The following is a 27,159-nucleotide window of genomic DNA, read 5'->3' as shown; positions in this document are numbered from 1 at the left end:
TTATTATGGTCAAGGAATAGAACTGTATTTACTTAAGACGGTCCTAGTAAGTCTTAATGTAAATTTAATTGCACAATATTTGCAAACGGTCCCATCTGGTGATTTCCTATAAATATTTGCCTGGACTAAACGTGGAAATTTAAAATGTTCCAACTTAACAATTGTGCAGAACTTAGTTTACTGACAACTTTATTAGAGAATACAAATAGTAATTTGACACTTTTGTGGCTTGATATATTCAAATCATAAAAATAAATACATTCACAGCATGTAGTTTGACGTTATTTTATTTAATCTAATGTTACACATGCAAAATACAATGTCAAATTGACAATAGTGATATTCTTCAGTTAACTCATTTTTTTTTTCTCACAGCAGTCGTTGCTAATGCAGTTTATATGGGTTTGATTCCCTGAGTGTTTGTGATTACTATTACTTTGCTATTTTGGTATTTTGAAACACTTTGCAGCCATCTGTAATTGGGTGTTAGTAGCAATTATGATCACTGGACTTATGGCAGAGTAAGAGCAGGCGAGTATAATTCGGGCATCATTCAGATTCGGGCTTATATTGAACAAAGAGTAAAACCACATGCAGTTATCTAGTCCAAAAAGTACTACATAAAGGACAACCAATAATATAACAGCTCTAGATGCCTTATACTCAACTGATTTCATATGTGAATTGTCTGAGCTCCGAATGCTCTTAATGGTTTGCTGGTGATGGAACAATACATTGACTATATAGCTACTTGCCAAAGTCATCAGTGCCACTAAAATGAAGTCTTTGATAACAGGAAGTGTTCCGTTCATGAGGTAAGAGACATAAGTCAGAAAGTCTGTTTTACAGCTTCCTAGGTGTAATGTGTATGGTGAATTTGTTACGTTTTCATTGGCAGAATGGGCATAAATAACACCAGAGGGGTACAGCAATAAATTAATGAACAAAATAACAATAATGATTGGCACCACATTTTGAGACATCTTTGGCTTCAGATAAATCCAGATCTTTGTGGTAGGAGCAATAAGGATGCACTGATGACAGCTAAGTAAACTGGTAATAGAAATAGACATGGCTCTGCTAACTCTGTATGTGTAGACAATGAACTTGCATTTGGCATCATCTAGTGAACTTTCTAATCCCATTGCGGACATGTACTGGGGAGTCAATCGAGCCAGGAGAACAAGAAGATTATTTAAGCCTAAAGTCATTAGTATTATATTGGTTGGAAGCATTTTCTTCTCCATGATCCTAATGAAGATAAATTTGAGCATAATATAGACATTGCCTGGAAGTCCAATTACCACCAAAGGTATGCATTCAATGGCTCTGAGAAGTCTGATTTCCATGAAGTTTTCTGAGTGAGAACCTACAAGAAAAAATATTTTTGTATATTGGTTATATCTTTGGCTGTTTTAAATTACAAAAATGAGACCCAATTAAGGCTTTTTATAGAAGGGTGTACATTGCTTGGTGATCATTTTTCTGCATATGACATTACTATGGACTATCAGCAATTGCATACGTTTTTGTTCTTGAAGGTTCTGCATAATGTGTTTATGAATTATCATTTACCTGTAATAATACCTAACATCTATAACTATAAATTCTGCTGCAAACAATAATAACATTTTAAAAGTACTACTGTTACAACTACTAAAACTACTGCTACTGCTACTACTGCTACTACTACTAATACTGCTACTGCTACTACTACTACTACTACTACTACTACTACTACTACTAACAATAATAATAATAATAATAATGTAAAAATAACAACAACAACAATAGTAATGATGGAATGCAGCAAGCATACCGGCATTTGGGATGCCGGTAGTCGGAATATCAATGCCGACACTGGTCAGAAGACTAACACTGGGATCCTGACATGGATCACAATGCCGGCACCAGAATCACAACTGCCGGAATCCTGGTTGTAAGAATGCTGGGGTGGATTAGGGTCAGGCTGGGGAAAAGGTTAGGTTTAGGTTGCAGGGGGAGCGATTTAGGGCCAGGTTGTGGGAAGGAAAGGTTGGAGTTGGGGGGAAGGGGGTTATGGGGACACCTACCAGGTGTTGGTATTCTGTCCGCTGGCATGAAAAGTGCCGGGATCCCGATACCATACCAATAATGATCTAGAATATAGTTGTTTTCTTACATATTTAATCTAAACTATTGATTATAAACTAATGCCTAAAAACTTGGAATGACAGTCTGGGTATTTACAATAATGTTATATAACTTTTAACAAAAATAGCAACTTTTAATAAATTAACTAAGTAAATTAGGTTTTAAACTTTAAAAAATGCTAATCAATTCAGTAAAGTGTTATGCATAATTAAATACAATTATACAATTTAGAGCCTAATTCAGACCTGATCGCAGCAGCAAAATTGTTGTCTAATGGGCAAAACCATGTGCACTGCAGAGGGCAGATATAAGATATAAGATGCAGATAAATTTAGATTTGGGTGGATTATTTTGTTTCTGTGCAGGGTAAATATTGGCTGCTTTATTTTTACACTGCAATTTAGTTTGATTTCAGTTTGAACACACCACTCCCAAATCTAACTCTCTCTGCACATGTTACATCTGCCCCACCTGCAGTGCACATGGTTTTGCCCATTAGAGAACAATTTTGCTGCTGCGATAGGGTCTGAATTAGGTCCTAAATACAATAATATTTTGGTATGAAATAAAATAAATAAAATAAAAATAAATATTAAACAATAAAGCTATTATTGAAATGTATTTAGAATTTAATAATTGTCACAAAGCAAAAAAGATTAGGATCGGAATTTTGAGTGATTGAGAAAAATACTGTACAGTATGCTTGGCCATAGACTTCATTTATAAAGTTCTGTATGAACAGTAAGATACAGTATTTGATGTTTGTATCTTTCTTTAGAATAAAGTTTTTCAATAACATCTCAAAAACATTCTATAAACTTTTAAAATATGTAACTTTAATTTTTTTTATTTGTAAAGTGACGATGAGATCAGTTTTCTTTATCATACCGGGTGCTCGGGTACGGCACATCGCGGACCGGGTAGATAGATTGTTGGGAGGGGCTGGGAAAGACCCGGCGGTCTTGGTGCACGTTGGCACCAATGACAAAGTTAGCGGAAGGTGGGATGTCCTTAAGAAGGGTGTTTTAGGATCCAAACACTCTTCACGGATTTGGTTGCCACCGATTTCAGCATCAATCACTTTATTGGACAGTCCGGTCCTGGGTCTGGAGCCACCTGCATTGGTCCCTTTGCAAAGCAGGGACCGTGGCTGCCGATCACGTGCCTGGAGCCAGCGGTCCAGTCGTGCACTGAGAGGTGAACACAGGCGCCGCAGCTACAATCACCTTGGACACGCCAGGCGGTGCGCGCAATCCCGGCGCCGTGGACCAAAACTCTCGGGAAGCGGTAAGCCTAACCGCTCTGAACACAATAAGTGATTAAGGTAGAGAGCGGCAGACGGAGACGCTCTAGAGAGGCTGCAATATGATATAAAGCCTGCTTTACAAACTGACTTTTAGCTACCTGAAGCATCAGCTTATTTGCTACATTAACTGTTTCAATTCTTTCTTAAAAGAAACAATAACCATGATTACGGTATAAATACATGTATTATCACACAGGACGTGACTGGTGGATATAAATAAGGGTCTTTCACCATTCTTGGACTCTTTCTACATTGATTTCACTAAAGGACACCTGTGAAAATTATCTGGTAATCAGTAGGGTATTACTTGAGTGGAACCATAAGGATATTCGAGTGTTAGGGATCCTATGCTATGAAATATATTTTTAACGTACTAAGTTGTTTTAAATCCAGTTGCCAATTGGTATAGTTTAAACTAATTTTGGTGTATGTGCAATTTTAGATATAATAAATATGGAATAATTCAAGTCTATTTGCGCTCTCTTTCCTTTTTTGCTTGTCCTTAAGAAAGACTATAGGGACTTAGGAAAGAAACTGAAGGCAAGGACATCTAAGGTAATATTCTCGGAATTATTACCCGTGCCACGCGCTAGCCCAGGGAGGCAGAGGGAGATTAGGGAGGTAAATGTGTGGCTTAGGGATTGGTGCAGGAAAGAGGGGTTTGTGTTCCTGGAACACTGGGCGGACTTCTCAGTCAGGCGCCATCTCTTTTGTCGTGACGGATTGCACCTGACTGAGGAGGGGGCAGTGGTGCTGGGGGGAAGGATGGTTAGAAGGTTGGAGGAGATTTTAAACTAGGAGCCTGGGGGGAGGGTTTAGCTAGAAACTATGGGTCATGCAGTGAGAATAGTGGGGATGGCGGTAGTAAACGAAATGGGGGAGAAGTTGGGGGGAGGGTAAGAGCAAGCGGTAAGGTTACTAACATGGGTACTAAAAGAGATTTTACCAAAGCACTAACCAATGATGATTACAGGTCATCATTGCTACATAAGGTGAAAGATGTCCCTCACGCAAGGGAAAATACTTATCTTAGTTGTATGTATGTAAACGCCAGAAGCATTACTGGTAAAAAGGGTGAACTAGAAATACTTGCAGCAAGCAAACAGTATGATATTATAGGCATTACTGAAACTTGGTGGGATGAATCTCATGATTGGACAGTCAATCTAGAGGGCTATACACTGTTTAGGAGAGACAGACTAAATAAAAATGGTGGAGGGGTGTGTCTTTACGTAAAGCCGTTTTTAAAACCTGATATACAGGAAGATATTCAGGAGGGGACTGTAGACACTGTCGAGACATTATGGGTAGAAATTGCATGCGGGGAAAAAGGAATAAAAAAGTTAGTATTGGGTGTATGCTATAGGCCGCCTGGTATCAACGCATCTGATGAGGAATTGTTACTAAAGCAAATTGAAAGAGCAGCAGGAGTAGGAGACATAGTAGTGATGGGAGATTTTAACTATCCAGAGATAAACTGGAAAAACGATTCATGTGATACTGCTAGGGGCAATATGTTTTTAAACACACTTAATGATAACTACTTAGTCCAACTAATTGAGGAACCAACTAGGTACAATGCAATCTTAGACCTGGTATTAACAAACAATGGGGATTTGGTATCAGGTATTATAGTAGGGGAACCCATAGGAAACAGCGACCACAATATAGTCACATTCAATATCAGTTTCCATAAACAGCCCTATACTGGCTCAACTAGGACTCTAAACTTTAGCAAAGCAAATTTTGAAAAGATGAGGGTATTTTTCAGGAATATTGAATGGGAAGGTTTGTTTTTAGGAAAAAATACTACGGAGAAATGGGAGGTACTAAAATTCCTGCTAGCTAAAAATACACTCAAATTTATTCCTATGAGCAGCAAAAAAAGGAATAAAAATCATAAACCGATGTGGCTTAACAAAAAGATTAAGGAACTTATGGGCAAGAAAAGGCGAGCATTTAAAAAATACAAATCTGACGGGGAAGCAGAGTCATTTCAGCACTATAAGGAATGTAACAACATTTGCAAAAAGGAAATAAGAGCGGCTAAAGTAGATACTGAAAAACTAGTAGCAAAGGAAAGCAAAGCGAATCCCAAAAAATTCTTTAAATACATTAATAGCAAGAGATTAAAGAAGGAGAGTATAGGCCCTTTAAAAGACAAGTTGGGAGTCTTAAGCAAAAATGATAATGACATAGCGGACACACTAAATGAGTTTTTTTCAACAGTATTCACTAGAGAGGACCCAATTGAGGGACTGACACACAATCTCAATAATGAGAATATCCCACCGATAGGTACTTATTTAAGCGAGGAAGTAGTCTGTGACCGATTAAAACATTTAAAGATAAATAAATCACCAGGGCCCAATGGTATTCACCCAAGGGTTCTAAAGGAGCTTCACTCTGAACTGGCAAAACCGCTATCTTTGATCTTTAAGGATTCAGTGATATCAGGTATGGTTCCCAAAGACTGGCGTATAGCGGAAGTAGTGCCTATATTCAAAAAGGGAAGTAAAGCTGAACCAGGTAATTATAGACCAGTTAGTCTTACATCTATAGTGGGGAAAGTATTGGAAGGTATTCTAAGAGATAGTATTCAGAAGTTCCTTGAAGTCAATAAGGTCATTAAAAGGAATCAACATGGGTTTATGAAGGACAGATCCTGTCAAACCAACTTACTTGGCTTTTATGAAACAGTAAGCGCAAACCTAGATCAGGGTAAAGACGTGGATGTAATCTTTTTAGACTTTGCCAAAGCGTTCGATACTGTACCACAAATGAGACTTATCTACAAGCTACAAGAATCAGGGCTAGGAAGCACAATATGCACTTGGGTCAAAAACTGGTTAGATAATAGGGAGCAGCGCGTTGTGGTTAATGGATCTTTTTCAACTTGGACTGAAGTGCTAAGTGGTGTGCCGCAATGCTCAGTATTAGGACCGCTATTGTTCAATATTTTCATTAACGACCTAACAGAAGGTCTAGATAGCATGGTGTCAATTTTTGCAGATGATACCAAATTGTGTAAGGCTATAAATACAGAGGAGGATGCCGAGTCTCTTCAGAACGACTTAGTTAAATTAGAAGCATGGGCAGCAAAATGGAGAATGCGCTTCAACACAGACAAGTGTAAGGTAATGCACTGTGGTAACAAGAACAAAAATTACACCTACCTACTAAATGGGGTAAAATTAGGGGATTCTGTACTGGAAAAGGACTTAGGTGTCCTCATAGATAGCAAACTAAGCAGTAGTACCCAAAGTAGGACTGCAGCAAAGAAGGCTAATAAGATATTAGCATGCATAAAACGGGGTATTGATGCTAGGGACGAGAGTATTATACTCCCGTTATATAAATCACTAGTGAGGCCACACCTTGAATACTGTGTACAATTCTGGGCACCGTACTACAAAAAGGATATCCTGGAGCTAGAAAAGGTTCAGAGGAGGACGACCAAACTAATTAAGGGCATGGAGACGATGGAATACAAGGAAAGGCTTGAAAGACTAGGCATGTTTACATTGGAAAAGCGGAGACTAAGAGGGGATATGATCAACATCTACAAATATATAAGGGGACAATACACAGAGCTTGCGCGGGACCTGTTTTTGGTTAGATCAACACAGAGGACTCGTGGACACTCGCTCAGGTTACAGGAGAGGAGATTCCGCACAATACGGCGTAAAGACTTTTTCACGGTAAGGACAATACGTGTTTGGAAGTCCCTGCCTGAGGGAGTTGTAATGGCGGAATCTGTCAACACCTTTAAGAATGGGTTAGATAAATTCCTAATGGATAAGGATATTCAGGGGTATGGTGCATAGTGATGCATTATAGTTACTATAAATAGGGATAAAATGCAACGGCTGACAGCAGCATCAGTCAGAAATTTTAGTCAAATCATCATGCATAGGAGACCACAAATAGGTTGAAGTCGATGGCCAATTGTCTTTTTTCAACCTCAGATACTATGTTACTATGTATGTTATGTTACCATTTTCACACATAGTCAGGTGTTCACAGGGGATAAAACTGTGTTTGTGCAGCTTATTAAGTCTAAAGTTACTTTTTTATTATAGTTCTATTAATGTAACATTTCTTGTATTTAGAATATAAAAGTGATCTATAAAACTTTTAAGCTATATTTTTTTGTTTGTTTGTTCGTATGATATAGATTGTAATAGTGATGTGCACCGGACATTTTTCGGGTTTTGTGGGGGGGGGGGGTTTGGATTCGGTTCCGCGGCCGTGTTTTGGATTCGGACGCGTTTTGGCAAAACCTTCCTGAAAATTTTTTGTCGGATTCGGGTGTGTTTTGGATTCGGGTGTTTTTTTACAAAAAAAACTCAAAAACAGCTTAAATCATATAATTTGGGGGTCATTTTGAACCCATAGTATTATTAACCTCAATAACCATAATTTCCACTCATTTCCAGTCTATTCTGAACTCCTCACACCTCACAATATTATTTTTAGTCCTAAAATTTGCACCGAGGTCGCTGGATGACTAAACTAAGCGACCCAAGTGGCCGACACAAACACCTGGCCCATCTAGGAGTGGCACTGCAGTGTCAGACAGGATAGCACTTCAAATAATAGTCCCCAAACAGCACATGATGCAAAGAAAAAAAGAGGTGCAATGAGGTAGCTGTGTGACTAAGCTAAACGACCCAAGTGGCCGACACAAACACCTGGCCCATCTAGAAGTGGGACTGCAGTGTCAGACAGGATGGCACTTCAAAAAATAGTCCCCAAACAGCACATGATGCAAAGAAAAAAAGAGGTGCACCAAGGTCGCTGGATGGTTAAGGTAAGCGACCCAAGCGGCTGACACAAACAACTGGCCCATCTAGGAGTGGCACTGCAGTGTCAGACAGGATAGCACTTCAAAAAATAGTCCCCAAACAGCACATGATGCAAAGATAAATTAAAGAAAAAAGAGGTGCAAGATGGAATTGTCCTTGGGCCCTCCCACACACCCTTATGTTGTATAAACAGGATATGCACACTGTAACAAACCCATTATTTCAGCAACAGGGTCTGCCACACGACTGTGACTGAAATGACTGGTTGGTTTGGGCCCCCACCAAAAAAGAAGCAATCAATCTCTCCTTGCACAAACTGGCTGTACAGAGGCAAAATGTCCACCTCCTCCTCATCCTCCGATTCCTCACCCCTTTCACTGTGTACATCCCCCTCCTCACAGAGTATTAATACGTCCCCACTGGAATCCACCATCTCAGGTCCCTGTGTACTTTCTGGAGGCAATTGCTGGTGAATGTCTCCACGGAGGAATTGATTATAATTCATTTTGATGAACATCATCTTCTCCACATTTTGTGGAAGTAACCTCGTATGCCGATTGCTGACAAGGTGAGCGGCTGCACTAAACACTCTTTCGGAGTACACACTGGAGGGTGGGCAACTTAGGTAAAAAAAAGCCAGTTTCTGCAAAGGCCTCCAAATTGCCTCATTTTCCTGCCAGTATACGTACAGACTGTCTGACGTGCCTACTTGGATGCGGTCACTCATATATTCCTCCACTATTCTTTCAATGGTGACAGAATCATATGCAGTGACAGTAGACGACATGTCAGTAATCGATGGCAGGTCCTTCAGGCTGGACCAGATGTCAGCACTCGCTCCTGACTGCCCTGCATTACCGCCAGCGGGTGGGCTCGGAATTCTTAGCCTTTTCCTCGCAGCCCCAGTTGCGGGAGAATGTGAAGGAGGAGCTGTTGACGGGTCACATTCCGCTTGACTTGACAATTTTCTCACCAGCAGGTCTTCAGACTTGTGTCTGCCGGAATGACAGATACAACATAGGTTTTAAATCTAGGATCGAGCACGGTGGCCAAAATGTAGCGCTCTGATTTCAACAGATTGACCACACGTGAATCCTGGATAAGCGAATTAAGGGCTCCATCCACAAGTCCCACATGCCTAGTGGAATCGCTCTGTTTTAGCTCCTCCTTCAATCTCTCCAGCTTCTTCTGCAAAAGCCTGATGAGGGGAATGACAATGAACTTTGCACAACGTTGAAATCATTCTCCACTGCGCTAGAGTCAGGTGCATTCCCCCTCCTTTGCCTATATCGTAGGTAGCTGTATACAGTAGGCTTGAATGGCCTTTTGCTGCTCCTCCATCCTCTGAAGCATATAGAGGGTTGAATTCCACCTTGTTACCACCTCTTGCTTCAGATGATGGCAGGGCAGGTTCAGGAGTGTTTGCTGGTGCTCCAGTCTTCAGCACGCGGTGGCTGAATGCCGAAAGTGGCCCGCAATTCTTCGAGCCACTGACAGCATCTCTTGCAGGCCCCTGTCGTTTTTAAAAAAAAAATCTGCACCACCAAATTCAATGTATGTGCAAAACATGGGACGTGCTGGAATTTGCCCACATGTGATGCACGCACAATATTGGTGGCGTTATCCGATGTCACAAATCCCCAGGAGAGTCCAATTGGGGTAAGCCATTCTGCGATGATGTTCCTCAGTTTCCGTAAGAGGTTGTCAGCTGTGTGCCTCTTATGGAAAGCGGTGATACAAAGCGTAGCCTGCCTAGGAACGAGTTGGCGTTTGCAAGATGCTGCTACTGGTGCCGCCGCTGCTGTTCTTGCTGCGGGAGGCAATACATCTACCCAGTGGGCTGTCACGGTCATATAGTCCTTAGTCTGCCCTGCTCCACTTGTCCACATTTCCGTGGTTAAGTGGACATTGGGTACAACTGCATTTTTTAGGACACTGGTGACTCTTTTTCTGAGGTCTGTGTATATTCTCGGTATTGCCTGCCTAGAGAAAAGGAACATAGATGGTATTTGGTATCGGGGACACAGTACTTCAAGCAATTCTCTAGTTTCCTGTGAATTAACGGTGGATACCGGAAACACTTTTAACACCGCCCAGGCTGCCAAGGCCTGAGTTATCCGCTTTGCAGCAGGATGACTGCTGTGATATTTCATCTTCCTCGAAAAGGACTGTTGGACAGTCAATTGCTTACTGGAAGTAGTACAAGTGGTCTTCCGACTTCCCCTCTGGGATGACGATCGACTCCCAGCAGCAACAACAGCAGCGCCAGCAGCAGTAGGCGTTACACTCAAGGATGCATCGGAGGAATCCCAGGCAGCAGAGGACTCGTCAGACTTGACAGTGACATGGCCTGCAGGACTATTGGCTTTCCTGTCTAAGGAGGAAATTGACACTGAGGGAGTTGGTGGTGTTGTTTGCAGGAGCTTGGTTACAAGAGGAAGGGATTTAGATGGCAGTGGACTGCTTCCACTGTCACCCAAAGTTTTTGAACTTGTCAATGACTTCTGATTAATGCGCTCCAGGTGACGTATAAGGGAAGATGTTCTGAGGTGGTTAATGTCCTTACCCCTACTTATTACAGCTTGACAAAGGCGACACGCGGCTTGACACCTGTTGTCCGCATTTCTGTTAAAATAATTCCACACCGAAGAGGTGATTTTTTTTTTGTAATTTGACCAGGCACGTCAATGGCCATTTTCATCCCACGGACAACAGGTGTCTCCCTGGGTGCCTGACTTAAACAAACCACCTCACCATCAGAATCCTCCTTGTCAATTTCCTCCTCAGCACCAGCAACACCCATATCCTCATCCTGGTGTACTTCAACAGTGACATCTTCAATTTGACTATCATGAACTGGACTGCGGGTGCTCCTTCCAGCACTTGCAGGGGGCGTGCAAATGGTGGAAGGCACCACCTATTCCGGTCCAGTGTTGGGAAGGTCAGGCATCGCAACCGACACAATTGGACTCTCCTTGGGGATTTGTGATTTAGAAGAATGCACAGTTCTTTGCTGTGCTTTTGTCAGCTTAACTCTTTTCATTTTTCTAGCGAGAGGATGAGTTCTTCCATCCTCATGTGAAGCTGACCCACTAGTCATGAGGAACATAGGAGAGGGCCTCAGCCGTTCCTTGCCACTCAGTGTCGTAAATGGCATATTGGCAAGTTTACGCTTCTCCGCAGACGATTTTAATTTTTATTTTTGGGTCATTTTACTGAACTTTTGTTTTTTGGATTTTACATGCTCTCTACTATGACATTGAGCATCGGCCTTGGCAGACGACGTTGATGGCATTTCATCATCTCGGCCATGACTAGTGGCAGCAGCTTCAGCACGAGGTGGAAGTGGATCTTGATCTTTCCCTATTTTACCTTCCACATTTTTGTTCTCCATTTTTTAATGTGTGGAATTATATGGCAGTAATATATCAATATCAATGGCCTACTGTACCGTACTGCTATATATTATATACTGGTGGTCAGCAAAATTATGCACTGTCCTCCTACTATATATATACTGCGCAAAACTTAAATGCACCTCAGGTATGGATGGATAGTATACTTGACGACACAGAGGTAGGTAGAGCAGTGGACTACTGTACCGTACTGCTATATATTATAAACTGGTGGTCAGCAAAATTATGCACTGTCCTCCTACTATATATATACTGCTATATATTATATACTGGTGGTTAGCAAAATTATGCACTGTCCTCCTACTATATATACTGCGCAAAACTAAAATGCACCACAGGTATGGATGGATAGTATACTTGACGACACAGAGGTAGGTAGAGAAGTGGACTACTGTACCGTACTGCTATATATTATATACTGGTGGTCAGCAAAATTATGCACTGTCCTCCTACTATATATACTGCGCAAAACTAAAATGCACCACAGATTTGGATGGATAGTATACTTGACGACACAGAGGTAGGTAGAGAAGTGGACTACTGTACCGTACTGCTATATATTATATACTTGTGGTCAGCAAAATTCTGCACTGTCCTACTATATATATTGCGCAAAACTTAAATGCACCACAGGTATGGATGGATAGTATAATTGACGATACAGAGGTAGGTAGAGAAGTAGACCACTGTACCGTACTGCTATATATTATATACTGGTGTTCAGCAAAATTATGCACTGTCCTCCTACTATATATACTGCACAAAACTTAAATGCACCACAGGAATGGATGGATAGTATACTTGATGACACAGAGGTAGGTAGAAGCAGTGGACTACTGTACCGTACTGCTATATATTATATACTGGTGTTCAGCAAAATTATGCACTGTCCTCCTACTATATATACTGCGCAAAACTTAAATGCACCACAGTTATTGATGGATAGTATACTTGATGACACAGAGATAGGTAGAGAAGTGGACTACTGTACCGTACTGCTATATATTATATACTGGTGGTCAGCAAAATTATGCACTGTCCTACTTTATATATTGCGCAAAACTTAAATGCACCACAGGTATGGATGGATAGTATACTTGACGACACAGAGGTAGGTAGAGAAGTGGACTACTGTACCGTACGGCTATATATTATATACTGGTGGTCAGCAAAATTATGCACTGTCCTCCTACTATATATACTGCGCAAAACTTAAATGCACCACAGGTATGGATGGATAGTATACTTGACGACACAGAGGTAGGTAGAGCAGTGGACTACTGTACCGTACTGCTATATATTATATACTGGTGTTCAGCAAAATTATGCACTGTCCTCCTACTATATATACTGCGCAAAACTTAAATGCACCACAGGTATAGATGGATAGTATACTTGACGACACAGAGGTAGGTAGAGCAGTGGACTACTGTACCGTACTGATATAACACTGGTGGTCACTGGTCAGCAAAATTCTGCACTGTCCTTCTACTATATACTACAATGCAGCACAGGTATGGAGCGTTTTTCAGGCAGAGAACGTAGATATTTTCAGCACACTGAGCACAGATATTTGCAAGCACACTGAGCACAGATATTTGCAGCACACTGAACACAACTGAGAGAACGCTGCACACGTCCTCTACCTATCATCTCCAATGCACGAGTGAAAATGGCGGCGACGCGCGGCTCCTTATATAGAATACGAATCTCGCGAGAATCCGACAGCGGGATGATGATGTTCGGGCGCGCTCGGGTTAACCGAGCAAGGCGGGAGGATCCGAGTCTGCCTCGGAACCGTTTAAAATGGGTGAAGTTCGGGGGGGTTCAGATTCCGAGGAACCGAACCCGCTCATCACTAGATTGTAAGTGTATTTTCTTATAATGTACATTTTGTGTTCAGGGGACAGTAATTGGGTATAGGGGATCCGGGCAGATTCCAGCTGTTGGCGTCCCGGTCGTCAAAATAGTGGCCTTGGAATTCCGACACTGCTCGGAATGCCGGCGCCAGCATCATGACAAGGTTCACAAACCCACTGCCAGGATCCTGAACAAGCTTATGCTGGCCCGCCAGAGTTGTAAGCTGCCGGGGAGTGGATGTTAGGTTTTGTATGCAGGATGGAGGGGTTAGGGTTAGGCACCACAGGGAAGAGTTAGGGTATGGCTACGGGGGAGGTAGGGTTAGGTTTAGACACCACTGAGGAGGGTTAGAGTTAGACTGCGATCGGGGGGTAGGTTTAGGCTGTGGGCAGGGAGGGTTGGGGGGGGGGGGGCACAGGGGCACTGTCTGGATTTCCACCATTGGATGTCGTGGTCAGTATTTTGACCAAATTTAGAATTGGGTGGGGTGTATTCAAGCTGAAATCTAAATTGTAGTGTAGAAATTAAGCAGCCAGTATTTACCCTGCACAGAAACAATATAAACCACCCAAATCTAACTCTCTCTGCACATGTTACATCTGCCCCCCTGCAGTGCAGCATAGTTTTGCCCAATTGATTACTTTTTTTGGTTTGCTAACAAACCTGAATAACCCGCTAAATGCCTGTGTGTGGTGAACTTGTTCATAAATAACACTACAGATAACCAGTAGATTAAAAACTACATATGTCTCTTCATCAAGTATACAGTATAAAAAAAGGTTATTGAAGCACTAAACAGTAGTCACAAAATCTCGCACTCTCCTCTTATTCATGGCTAACATGGTACAACATTAGCGCTTCATATGCTAGCAACTACACATAAATTAACAAATGATCACATTTCAGACACAAGCAGCAAAAAAAAAAAAAAAAAAGTAGTCTTAAACAGAAGTCATACATCAGACTATTGCTGTAATTGTTTCTCTTGTTAAATCCTAAATCATGGGGATTATGGAGAATAGTACTTACCTCTACTACCTTACCTTGTTGGGTTAGCAATGTGCTAAAATGTATCTATATTTATAATAATTTGCTACTGACATCAGATCCCCAGTGATTAATTAAGCAGCAGCAATCAGCATGTTGCCCGCTGTGGCAAGGCACCTTTCACCTTGCATCTTTGTAACTGTCCGTACATTTGCTATTTTGCAACAGTCCCTTATGGCAATCCAGTACTGTGCTGCTGCTTGTATGTATGTATGTATGTATATATATATATATTAGAAATGTGCGGCTGGCACTTTTCATGTTTTGTGTTTTGGTTTTGGTTCTAATTCCACTTTCGTGTTTTGGTTTTGGCTTGGGTTTGCCAAAACCACCCTTTCGTGTTTTGGTTTTGGATCTGGATGATTTTTGAAGAAAAAAAAACCATAAAAACCACTAAAATCACTGAATTTGGGGGTAATTTTGCTCCTAGGGTATTATTTACCTCAATAATATTCATTTCCACTCATTTCCAGTCTATTCTGAACACCTCACACCTCACAATATTGTTTTTAGGCCTAAAAGTTGCACTGAGGTGTAGTGATGAGCGGGTTCGGTTTCTCGGAAACCGAACCCCCCCGAACTTCACGCTTTTTACACGGGTCCGAGGCAGACTCGGATCTTCCCGCCTTGCTCGGTTAACCCGAGCGCGCCCGAACGTCATCATCCCGCTGTCGGATTCTCGCGAGGCTCGGATTCTATCGCGAGACTCGGATTCTATATAAGGAGCCGCGCGTCGCCGCCATTTTCACACGTGCATTGAGATTGATAGGGAGAGGACGTGGCTGGCGTCCTCTCCGTTTAGAATAGAAATAGATAGTGAGAGTGAGACACTTGATTTACTGGAGCTTAGGAGTACTCAGAGAGTGCAGAGTTTACTAGTGACTGACCAGTGACCACCAGTGCAGTTTTATTATTATTTAATATAATCCGTTCTCTGCCTGAAAAAAAACGATACACAGTGACACAGTATACCATATCTGTGCTCAGCCTCAGTGTGCTGCATCCAGGGCCGGCGCCACCATTAGGCAGCTTTAGGCAGCTGCCTATGGGCGCCGGCCACTGGAGGGCGCCGCTACATCTGTCAGACTTAAAAACGAATCTTTCATTCACATATTGCTCTAGACAGCAGCGGCGGGGGGTCTAACGATCCACACCCACCGCTGTCACTAGATTCCTGCTTGTGGGGAGTGTTGCGGTGGGTATGAGGTTTACCGATGGCTGCTATTGCGGAGTGAGATGGAGAGAGGAGGGAGAGGTGGCGGCGGCGAGTGGTTGCCCAACTACCGCTGCTCTCCTCTGGAGGGGGGAGAGGCCAACTACTGATCCGGGACGCGCGGGGGGTGGAGTTACTGATGACTGCGTACTAAAGTGTGTGCTGTGGGGCGGGAGAGTAAGGAGAAAATGCCGGCTGCTGTTTTTCTTGCAGGATGGGGTAGGCGAAAGATGCCAATGAATGTGTATGGTGGGGAGGGAGGAGCGTGCCGGCGCCGGGCGCTCATGTGTATAGTCAGGTGCGGGGAATGTGTTGGCCACCGCCGCTGCTACTGCTATTGAGGCAGCCATGCAGACAGGCTTGTGGCTGGGGGAATTGCCGGCTGCTGCAGCTGTGGAGAGAGGGGGTGCCTGCCGCTGCTGCCCATGTCCATGTGTGGTGGGACAAGGGGGATTCACTGGACACCTCCGCTACTATGAAGGAGAAGGTAGGTTTGCAGCCACTCCTGTGTAATGTGGAGGGTTTCTGGCCACTGCTATGGACGGGAAAAGGAGGGGGGGGGGGTACAGGAGGTTAGCTGCTACTCCTGTGTTTGTCTGTTTATCTATCCAGATATATATATATATATATATATATCTCTAGAAAGATATACAGACACAAACAGCAGTAGCGGCTAACCTCCTGTATCCCCCCCCCCCAATACATATGATATATACTGTGCACATACATATACTGCAACGTTATGCCAATGACACAACCTATGGCTTCTTACTGCAAGACCCACCTGCAACGCAAATTGCAGTATCGACGTACCATCAGTCCAACTATCGGATACCCCCTATAACTGATCAGAATGTCCATTGGAACATGTCTGCCGAGGCCAGCACGACTGCATCAGTGACAGCCATCGATGCTCCACAAATTTGTGGACATTCCACACAGCAGTGACGGGTCTGCGGCTGCAGGGAGGAAAGTTTTGGATCCCAGAAAGCATCTGCTACCTAGGGACTCATCTCTGTACTATAAGTACCTTTCATAACTTCATTATCTGTGCATTACACTATCACAGAAATACACTACAACCAGGTAAATACCTTCCTGCCTTCTCCTGGGTATGACTGACTGGGTATCTCTTTCTGCCATCTCCTCCTTGTTCTTCTCTCCCGTTTCCCCCTATTCCTCATCTCTTTCCTATTTCCCCCTATTCTTCCTCTCTCCCCTATTCTTCCTCTCTCTCCCGTATCTCGCCTATTCTTCCTCTCTCTCCCATCTCTCCCCTATTCTTCCTCTCTCTCCCATCTCTCCCCTATTCTTCCTCTCTCTCCCATCTCTCCCCTATTCTTCCTCTCTCTCCCGTCTCCTCCCTATTCCTCCTCTCTCTCCCGTCTCCCCCCTATTCCTCCAATGTCTCCCGTCTCTCCCCTATTCCTCCTCTCTCTCCCGTCTCCTCCCTATTCCTCCTCTTTCCCGTCTCCCCCATTCCCACTCTTTCCCATTTCCCTCTATTCCTCCTCTCTTTCCTATTTCCCCCATCCTCCTCTCTTTCCCGTCTCCCCCTATTATTCCTCATTCCAGTCTCCCCCTATTCCTCCTCTTTACTGTCTCCCTGTATTCCTCCTCTTTACCGTCTCCCCCTATTCCTCCTCTTTACTGTCTCCCTCTATTCCTCCTCTTTCCCGTTTCCCCCTATTCCTCCTCTTTCCAATTTCCCCCTATTCCTCCTCTCTTTCCTATTTCCCCCATCCTCCTCTCCTTCGCTTGTCCCCCTATTCCTCCTCTATTTCCTATTTCCCCATCCTCCTCCTCTTTTCCTTTTCCACCTATTCCTCCTCTTTCTTATTTCCCCCATCCTGCTCTCTTTCTCTTCTCCCTCTATTCCTCCTCTCTTTCCCATTTCCCCCTATTCCTCCTCTTTCCCTTTCCTCATCTCTTTCCCCCATCCGCTCTTTCCTTTCTCCCCCTATTCCTCCTCTTTTTCCTGTCTCCATCTATTTTTCCTCTCTCTCTCCCATCTCCCACTATTCCTCCTCTCTATCTCAACTGTCTTGCCCTGTTTGTCCTCTCCCCGGTGGATACAGCATCGCTCCTCTCCAGGTCCGGCAGTGCTGCGTCTGATTATTGGATCAAACGGAGCTGGGACAGCAAGGAGAGGGAGGCAATGTTTATTTATTTATTTATTTGGGGGTTGGGGGAGTGCAGGCTGATTTAAAATAATAAAATTCCCATCATGGATTTTTGCAGTAAATATTACCACAAGTTTTTATTTATCAATTGGATACCACAGGTATCAGGGGTTTGCATACCTTTGGCAATAAAAAAAAAGTTGCAATAGCAGTGGTAATTTTTACCGCAAAATTTGCACACCCAATTGAATATGCTCACATAAATTATTAAATTTAAGGCATATACTTATAAGATGCCACCTGCGTGTGGGGGGGTGGGGGTGGGGAGTAGGCTAAATTTTGCCTAGGGTGACCCGAAAGCTTGCACCGGCCCTGGCTGCATCATCTATGTATATCTGACTGTGCTGAGTGCTCACTGCTCACACAGCTTAATTGTGGGGGAGACTGGGGAGCAGTTATAGCAGGAGTACATATATTTAACAGTGCACACTTTTGCTGCCAGAGTGCCACTGCCAGTGTAACTGACCAGTGACCAGTGACCACCAGTATATTGTGATTGTCTGCCTGAAAAAGTTAAACACTCGTCGTGTGGTGTTTTTATTCTATAAACGCATTCTGCTGACAGTGTCCAGCAGGTCCGTCATTATATAATATATACCTGTCCTGCAGTAGTGATATATATATATTTTTTATATCATTATCATCCAGTCTATACTAGCAGCAGACGCAGTACGGTAGTCCACGGCTGTAGCTACCTCTGTGTCGGCAGTCGCTCGTCCATAATTGTATACCTACCTGTGGTGTTTTTTTCTATCTTCTTCATACTAGTAGTTAACTTTAGGAGTCTGCAGTGCTGACAGTGTCGAGCAGGTCCGTCATTATATAATATATACCTGTCCGGCTGCAGTAGTGATATATATATATTTTTTATATCATTATCATCCAGTCTATATTAGCAGCAGACGCAGTACGGTAGTCCACGGCTGTAGCTACCTCTGTGTCGGCAGTCGCTCGTCCATCCATAATTGTATACCACCTACCTGTGGTGTTTTTTTTTTCTATCTTCTTGATACTAGTAGCTTACTTTAGGAGTCTGCAGTGCTGACAGTGTCCAGCAGGTCTGTCATTATATAATATATACCTGTCCGGCTGCAGTAGTGATATATATATATATTTTTATATCATTATCATCCAGTCTATATTAGCAGCAGACGCAGTACGGTAGTCCACGGCTGTAGCTACCTCTGTGTCGGCAGTCGCTCGTCCATCCATAATTGTATACCACCTACCTGTGGTGTTTTTTTTTTTTTCTATCTTCTTGATACTAGTAGCTTACTTTAGGAGTCTGCAGTGCTGACAGTGTCCAGCAGGTCCGTCATTATATAATATATACCTGTCCGGCTGCAGTAGTGATATATATATATTTTTATATCATTATCATCCAGTCTATATCAGCAGCAGATGCAGTACGGTAGTCCACGGCTGTAGCTACCTCTGTGTCGGCAGTCGCTCGTCCATCCATAAGTATACTAGTATCCATCCATCTCCATTGTTTACCTGAGGTGCCTTTTAGTTGTGCCTATTAAAATATGGAGAACAAAAATGTTGAGGTTCCAAAAATAGGGAAAGATCAAGATCGACTTCCACCTCGTGCTGAAGCTGCTGCCACTAGTCATGGCCGAGACGATGAAATGCCATCAACGTCGTCTGCCAAGGCCGATGCCCAATGTCATAGTACAGAGCATGTAAAATCCAAAACACCAAATATCAGTAAAAAAAGGACTCAAAAATCTAAAATAAAATTGTCGGAGGAGAAGCGTAAACTTGCCAATATGCCATTTACCACACGGAGTGGCAAGGAACGGCTGAGGCCCTGGCCTATGTTCATGGCTAGTGGTTCAGCTTCACATGAGGATGGAAGCACTCAGCCTCTCGCTAGAAAAATGAAAAGACTCAAGCTGGCAAAAGCACAGCAAAGAACTGTGCGTTCTTCGAAATCACAAATCCACAAGGAGAGTCCAATTGTGTCGTTTGCGATGCCTGACCTTCCCAACACTGGACGTGAAGAGCATGCGCCTTCCACCATTTGCACGCCCCCTGCAAGTGCTGGAAGGAGCACCCGCAGTCCAGTTCCTGATAGTCAGATTGAAGATGTCACTGTTGAAGTACACCAGGATGAGGAGGATATGGGTGTTGCTGGCGCTGGGGAGGAAATTGACCAGGAGGATTCTGATGGTGAGGTGGTTTGTTTAAATCAGGCACCCGGGGAGACACCTGTTGTCCGTGGGAGGAATAGGGCCATTGACATGCCTGGTGAAAATACCAAAAAAATCAGCTCTTCGGTGTGGAAGTATTTCAACAGAAATGCGGACAACATTTGTCAAGCCGTGTGTTGCCTTTGTCAAGCTGTAACCAAGCTCACGCAAACCACCCCACCAACTCCCTCAGTGTCAATTCCCTCCTTCCCCAGGAATGCCAATAGTCCTGCAGGCCATGTCACTGGCAATTCTGACGAGTCCTCTCTTGCCTGGGATTCCTCCGATGCATCCTTGCGTGTAACGCCTACTGCTGCTGGCGCTGCTGTTGTTGCTGCTGGGAGTCGATGGTCATCCCAGAGGGGAAGTCGTACTCGTAAGACCACTTTTACTACTTCCACCAAGCAATTGACTGTCCAACAGTCCTTTGCGAGGAAGATGAAATATCACAGCAGTCATCCTGCTGCAAAGCGGATAACTGAGGCCTTGGCATCCTGGGCGGTGAGAAACGTGGTTCCGGTATCCATCATTACTGCAGAGCCAACTAGAGACTTGTTGGAGGTACTGTGTCCCCGGTACCAAATACCATCTAGGTTCCATTTCTCTAGGCAGGCGATACCGAAAATGTACACAGACCTCAGAAAAAGACTCACCAGTGTCCTAAAAAATGCAGTTGTACCCAATGTCCACTTAACCACGGACATGTGGACAAGTGGAGCAGGGCAGGCTCAGGACTATATGACTGTGACAGCCCACTGGGTAGATGTATGGACTCCCGCCGCAAGAACAGCAACGGCGGCACCAGTAGCAGCATCTCGCAAACGCCAACTCTTTCCTAGGCAGGCTACGCTTTGTATCACCGCTTTCCAGAATACGCACACAGCTAAAAACCTCTTACGGCAACTGAGGAAGATCATTGCAGAATGGCTTACCCCAATTGGACGCTCCTGTGGATTTGTGGCATCGGACAATGCCAGCAATATTGTGTGTGCATTAAATCTGGGCAAATTCCAGCACGTCCCATGTTTTGCACATACCTTGAATTTGGTGGTGCAGAATTATTTAAAAAACGACAGGGGCGTGCAAGAGATGCTGTCGGTGGCCAGAAGAATTGCGGGACACTTTCGGCGTACAGGCACCACGTACAGAAGACTGGAGCAACACCAAAAACGACTGAACCTGCCCTGCCATCATCTGAAGCAAGAAGTGGTAACGAGGTGGAATTCAACCCTCTATATGCTTCAGAGGTTGGAGGAGCAGCAAAAGGCCATTCAAGCCTATACAACTGAGCACGATATAGGAGGTGGAATGCACCTGTCTCAAGCGCAGTGGAGAATGATTTCAACGTTGTGCAAGGTTCTGCAACCTTTTGAACTTGCCACACGTGAAGTCAGTTCAGACACTGCCAGCCTGAGTCAGGTCATTCCCCTCATCAGGCTTTTGCAGAAGAAGCTGGAGACATTGAAGGAGGAGCTAACACAGAGCGATTCCGCTAGGCATGTGGGACTTGTGGATGGAGCCCTTAATTCGCTTAACAAGGATTCACGGGTGGTCAATCTGTTGAAATCAGAGCACTACATTTTGGCCACCGTGCTCGATCCTAGATTTAAAACCTACCTTGGATCTCTCTTTCCGGCAGACACAAGTCTGCTGGGGTTCAAAGAACTGCTGGTGACAAAATTGTCAAGTCAAGCGGAACGCGACCTGTCAACATCTCCTCCTTCACATTCTCCCGCAACTGGGGGTGCGAGGAAAAGGCTCAGAATTCCGAGCCCACCCGCTGGCGGTGATGAAGGGCAGTCTGGAGCGACTGCTGATGCTGACATCTGGTCCGGACTGAAGGACCTGACAACGATTACGGACATGTCGTCTACTGTCACTGCTTATGATTCTCTCCCCATTGAAAGAATGGTGGAGGATTATATGAGTGACCGCATCCAAGTAGGCACGTCAGACAGTCCGTACTTATACTGGCAGGAAAAAGAGGCAATTTGGAGGCCCTTGCACAAACTGGCTTTATTCTACCTAAGTTGCCCTCCCACAAGTGTGTACTTCGAAAGAGTGTTTAGTGCCGCCGCTCACCTTGTCAGCAATCGGCGTACGAGGTTACATCCAGAAAATGTGGAGAAGATGATGTTCATTAAAATGAATTAGAATCAATTCCTCCGTGGAGACATTGACCAGCAGCAATTGCCTCCACAAAGTACACAGGGAGCTGAGATGGTGGATTCCAGTGGGGACGAATTGATAATCTGTGAGGAGGGGGATGTACACGGTGATATATCGGAGGATGATGATGAGGTGGACATCTTGCCTCTGTAGAGCCAGTTTGTGCAAGGAGAGATTAATTGCATCTTTTTTGGTGGGGGTCCAAACCAACCCGTCATTTCAGTCACAGTCGTGTGGCAGACCCTGTCACTGAAATGATGGGTTGGTTAAAGTGTGCATGTCCTGTTTATACAACATAAGGGTGGGTGTGAGGGCCCAAGGACAATTCCATCTTGCACCTCTTTTTTCTTTCATTTTTCTTTGCGTCATGTGCTGTTTGGGGAGTAGTTTTTGGAAGGGCCATCCTGCGTGACACTGCAGTGCTACTCCTAGATGCCTGGGCCAGGTGTTTGTGTCGGCCACTTGGGTCGCTTATCTTAGTCACACAGCTACCTCATTGCGCCTCTTTTTTTCTTTGCGTCATGTGCTGTTTGGGGGGTGTTTTTTGGAAGGGCCATCCTGCGTGACACTGCAGTGCCACTCCTAGATGGGCCAGGTGTTTGTGTCGGCCACTTGGGTCGCTTATCTTAGTCACACAGCTACCTCATTGCGCCTCTTTTTTTCTTTGCGTCATGTGCTGTTTGGGGGGTGTTTTTTGGAAGGGCCATCCTGCGTGACACTACAGTGCCACTCCTAGATGGGCCAGGTGTTTGTGTCGGCCACTTGGGTCGCTTATCTTAGTCACACAGCTACCTCATTGCGCCTCTTTTTTTCTTTGCGTCATGTGCTGTTTGGGGGGTGTTTTTTGGAAGGGCCATCCTGCGTGACACTGCAGTGCCACTCCTAGATGGGCCAGGTGTTTGTGTCGGCCACTAGGGTCGCTTATCTTAGTCACACAGCTACCTCATTGCACCTCTTTTTTTTCTTCTTTGCATCATGTGCTGTTTGGGGAGTAGTTTTTTGAAGGGCCATCCTGCGTGACACTGCAGTGCCACTCCTAGATGGGCCAGGTGTTTGTGTCGGCCACTTGGGTCGCTGAGCTTAGTCATCCTGCGACCTCGGTGCAAATTTTAGGACTAAAAATAATATTGTGAGGTGTGAGGTGTTCAGAATAGACTGAAAATTAGTGGAAATTATGCTTATTGAGGTTAATAATACTATGGGATCAAAATTACCCCCAAATTCTATGATTTAAGCTGTTTTTTAGTGTTTTTTGAAAAAAACACCCGAATCCAAAACACACCCGAATCCGACAAAAAAAATTCGGGGAGGTTTTGCCAAAACGCGTTCGAACCCAAAACACGGCCGCGGAACCGAACCCAAAACCAAAACACAAAACCCGAAAAATTTCCGGTGCTCATCACTACTGAGGTGGCTGTATGACTAAGCTAAGTGACAAGTGTGCGGCACAAAGTGTGCCCAAACAGCACATGATGCAAAGAAGAAATAGAGGCGCTATTAGGTAGATGGCCAAGCTAAGCGACACAAGTGTGCGGCACAAACACCTGGCCCATCTAGGAGTGGCACTGCAGTTACAGACAGGATGGCACTTAAAAAAACTAGTCCCCAAACAGCACATGATGCAAAGAAGAAAAAGAGGCACAATTAGGTAGCTGGATGTCCAAGCTAAGTCACACAAGTGTGAGGCACAAACACCTGGCCCATCTAGGAGTGGCACTGCAGTTGCAGACAGGATGGCAGATTTAAAAAATAGGGCCCAAACAGCACATGATGCAAAGAAGAAAAAGAGGTGCAATGAGGTAGCTCTATGACTAAGCTAAGCGACACAAGTGTGCGGCACAAACACCTGGCCCATCTAGGAGTGGAATTGGAGAGGAGAGAAAAGACAAAAAACCCTTGTTTGGGAGCACTCATTTGTAATAATTGATATGATATATATGAAAAGAAAATGATGAAATGAAATAAAACTTAACCTTTAATTGTTTCTTGAATAAAAAGAATAAATGAAAAATAATTTTGCGACTCGTGTCTGATGTTTGGAAAACAAAACTTGTTTAACCTTTTTAGCAAATGAGGTAGAAGATAATTGAGAAAGGTGAAAATATCAGAAAAGATGGGTTAATGGATACCATATGGTACTATTGAAATAAAGGTATCCAGAAGAATCACTGTACATGCCTTGGAATGTAGGTTTGAATGGTAGCGTGATATGGTAACAATGTTAAGTATTTTGGGTAACAAAAGAAGATAGAGGAAAGATCAACTGAATGTGATGGAAGTTTTCCTTTAGGAGAAAAGGGCCCACTGCACCTGGTATTCTCAGGAGGTTTCCCTTCCTAATACTGACCAGGCCATACCTGCTTAGCTTCCGAGATCGGACAAGATCGGGCGTAATCAGGGTAGTATGGCCGTGGGCCATTGTTTGAGGTAGAAGAGAGAAAAAAGGAGAGGGAGAGGGGAAATCCACTCCTAATATCTGTACTGTACATAAATCAGAACCATGAATAGTCCGAGAAGGTTTTTCCAGAAGCAGGAGTATGAAAAGAGTTTGATGAGGTTTTTCCTTAAAAGGCCCACTGCACCTGGTATTCTCAGGAGGTTCTCCTTCCTAGTACTGACCAGGCCATGCCTGCTTAGCTTCCGAGATCGGACAGGATCGGGCGTATTCAGAGTAGTATGGCCGTGGGCCGATATAGAGGAAATATGAATGAAATGGAAAGATACACACTCTCTGTTTTCTGTACTTCGCACTCAAACAAGGCTATAAATAGTCTGAAATGGTATTTCCAGACAAGGGTGTATCAGGATGATTAAGAATGTCTGAGGAAATAGAAAAGGGTTTAAATCTATTTAGGGAGACACTAAATATATTGATAGAGGTAGAATGTTGTTGGTGGAATATTGCAGATAATAGGCTCACATGAGAATAATGGAAGGATTATGTACTGCATATACAAATCTACTCCTTAAATAAAGAGATATCAATTGATAGATAAATTAAGAGCTCAAGGCTGGCTCATGGATGGTTAAATGACAATTGACACTATAATTGCTCGTCCCCTAAAATTAAACCAGATGAATGATCATATGCTAGTTTGGAGCTCAAGGCTGGCTCACAGATAATACATAAAGCCTTATGGTGTCCTTTTATAGGAGACAAAATAAATGTAAATAAAGAGAAAATATAGTTTTTCGTGACCAAGTCTAATCAGGTGAAACGTACGTCGAGAGAACGTCCACAGTAACGTCATCGTGGCAACGCCCAGTCCGGAAGCGGGCGGCCGCGCTCACCACTGTAGCGGGACTTCGGAAGAGGAGACCAGGACAGCATTGGCCGCATACCTTGCGGCTGCGGTAAATCACACTAGACTACCAGGGTTTCAATTGTGCTGCGGCAACCGACACTAGACCACCAGGGCTTAATGGAAATTTATCTTCTGTCAAGCATTGACCGCACACCTTGTGGCTGCGGTAACTGACACCAGACCACCAGTGTTGTGGTAATTATCAATAGACCACTAGGGTTTAATTTGTGTTTATGTTTATTATTTTGTCAAGTATTGACCGCATACCCAGTGGCAGTGGTAACAAACACCAGACCACCATGGTTCTACTGTATTCTCCTCTCTCTTAGAACATTGTTTATTTCTACAGCAACTATACTATATCTGCAGACATAACCTGTACAGTATTGTCCTAACAGGACAACAAATTATTTCCACTGTACTATTTCCCCGCCTATGCCCCAAAGGTTCATTTACTAGATTAAGGTATTTAACCTTGATTTCGCTATATAAGTGTGTTTATGGTAGCATTTGATTTCAATGTTATTTCTATATTTTCTATTCTTTCACTATATTTTCTCTTTATTTACATTAATTTTACAGTGGTGAGCGCGGCCGCCCGCTTCCGGACTGGGCATTGCCGCGATGACGTCACTGTAGACGTTCTCTCGACGTACGTTTCACATGATTAGGCTTGGTCACGAGAGCCTCTCTCTGCTGCTCTCCTGTGGCCAGTATTTGAGTATTTGAGGAAAAACCTCATCAAACTCTTTTCATACTCCTGTTTCTGGAAAAACCTTCTCGGACTATTAATGGTTCTGATTTATGTACAGTACAGATATTAGGAGTGGATTTCCCCTCTCCCTCTCCTTTTTTCTCTCTTCTACCTCAAACAATGGCCCACAGCCATACTACCCTGAATATGCCCGATCTTTTCCGATCTCTGAAGCTAAGCAGGCATGGCCTGGTCAGTATTAGGAAGGGAAACCTCCTGAGAATACCAGGTGCAGTGGGCCCTTTTCTCCTAAAGGAAAACTTCCATCACATTCAGTTGATCTTTCCTCTATCTTCTTTTGTTACCCAAATCTCTAGCCTAACATTGTTACCATATCACGCTACCATTCAAACCTACATTCCAAGGCATGTACAGTGATTCTTCTGGATACCTTTATTTCAATAGAACCATATGGTATCCATTAACACATCTTTTCTGATATGTTCACCTTTCTCAATTATCTTGTACCTCATTTGCTAAAAAGGTTAAACAAGTTTTGTTTTCCAAACATCAGACACGAGTCTCAAAATTATTTTTCATTTATTCTTTTTATTCAAGAAACAATTAAAGGTTAAGTTTTATTTCATTTCATCATTTTCTTTTCATATATATCATATCAATTATTACAAATGAGTGCTCCCAAACAAGGGTTTTTTGTCTTTTCTCTCCTCTCCAATTGTAGTCTAATCTACAAAATTCCTGGGAGCACCGCCAATCATTAGCAGTTTAAGATTCACTTGTCAACTGCATGTATATTGGTTTTCATCTTT

At 43.5% G+C, this 27,159-nt stretch overlaps 1 protein-coding gene and 3 pseudogenes across 1 annotated transcript; 1 reads left to right on the top strand and 3 right to left on the bottom strand.

The window, feature by feature from the left end:
* Nucleotides 1-440: 440 nt before the first annotated feature.
* Nucleotides 441-1,349, bottom strand: LOC135010100 (olfactory receptor class A-like protein 1). The gene has a single exon (XM_063952325.1). It carries the CDS (start codon nt 1,347-1,349, stop codon nt 441-443), a length of 909 nt encoding a protein of 302 aa, XP_063808395.1.
* Nucleotides 1,350-24,628: 23,279 nt separating this feature from the next.
* Nucleotides 24,629-24,746, bottom strand: LOC135054412 (5S ribosomal RNA; annotated as a pseudogene).
* A 154-nt stretch (nt 24,747-24,900) lies between these two features.
* On the bottom strand, nt 24,901-25,018 carry LOC135054230 (5S ribosomal RNA; annotated as a pseudogene).
* A 1,494-nt stretch (nt 25,019-26,512) lies between these two features.
* LOC135052256 (5S ribosomal RNA) lies at nt 26,513-26,630 on the top strand (annotated as a pseudogene).
* The last annotated feature ends 529 nt before the right edge of the window (nt 26,631-27,159 follow it).

Source organism: Pseudophryne corroboree, chromosome 2 (genome assembly GCF_028390025.1).
Source record: "Pseudophryne corroboree isolate aPseCor3 chromosome 2, aPseCor3.hap2, whole genome shotgun sequence".
NCBI classification, from domain to species: domain Eukaryota; kingdom Metazoa; phylum Chordata; class Amphibia; order Anura; family Myobatrachidae; genus Pseudophryne; species Pseudophryne corroboree.
This window is presented reverse-complemented; position numbering and strand designations above follow the sequence as displayed.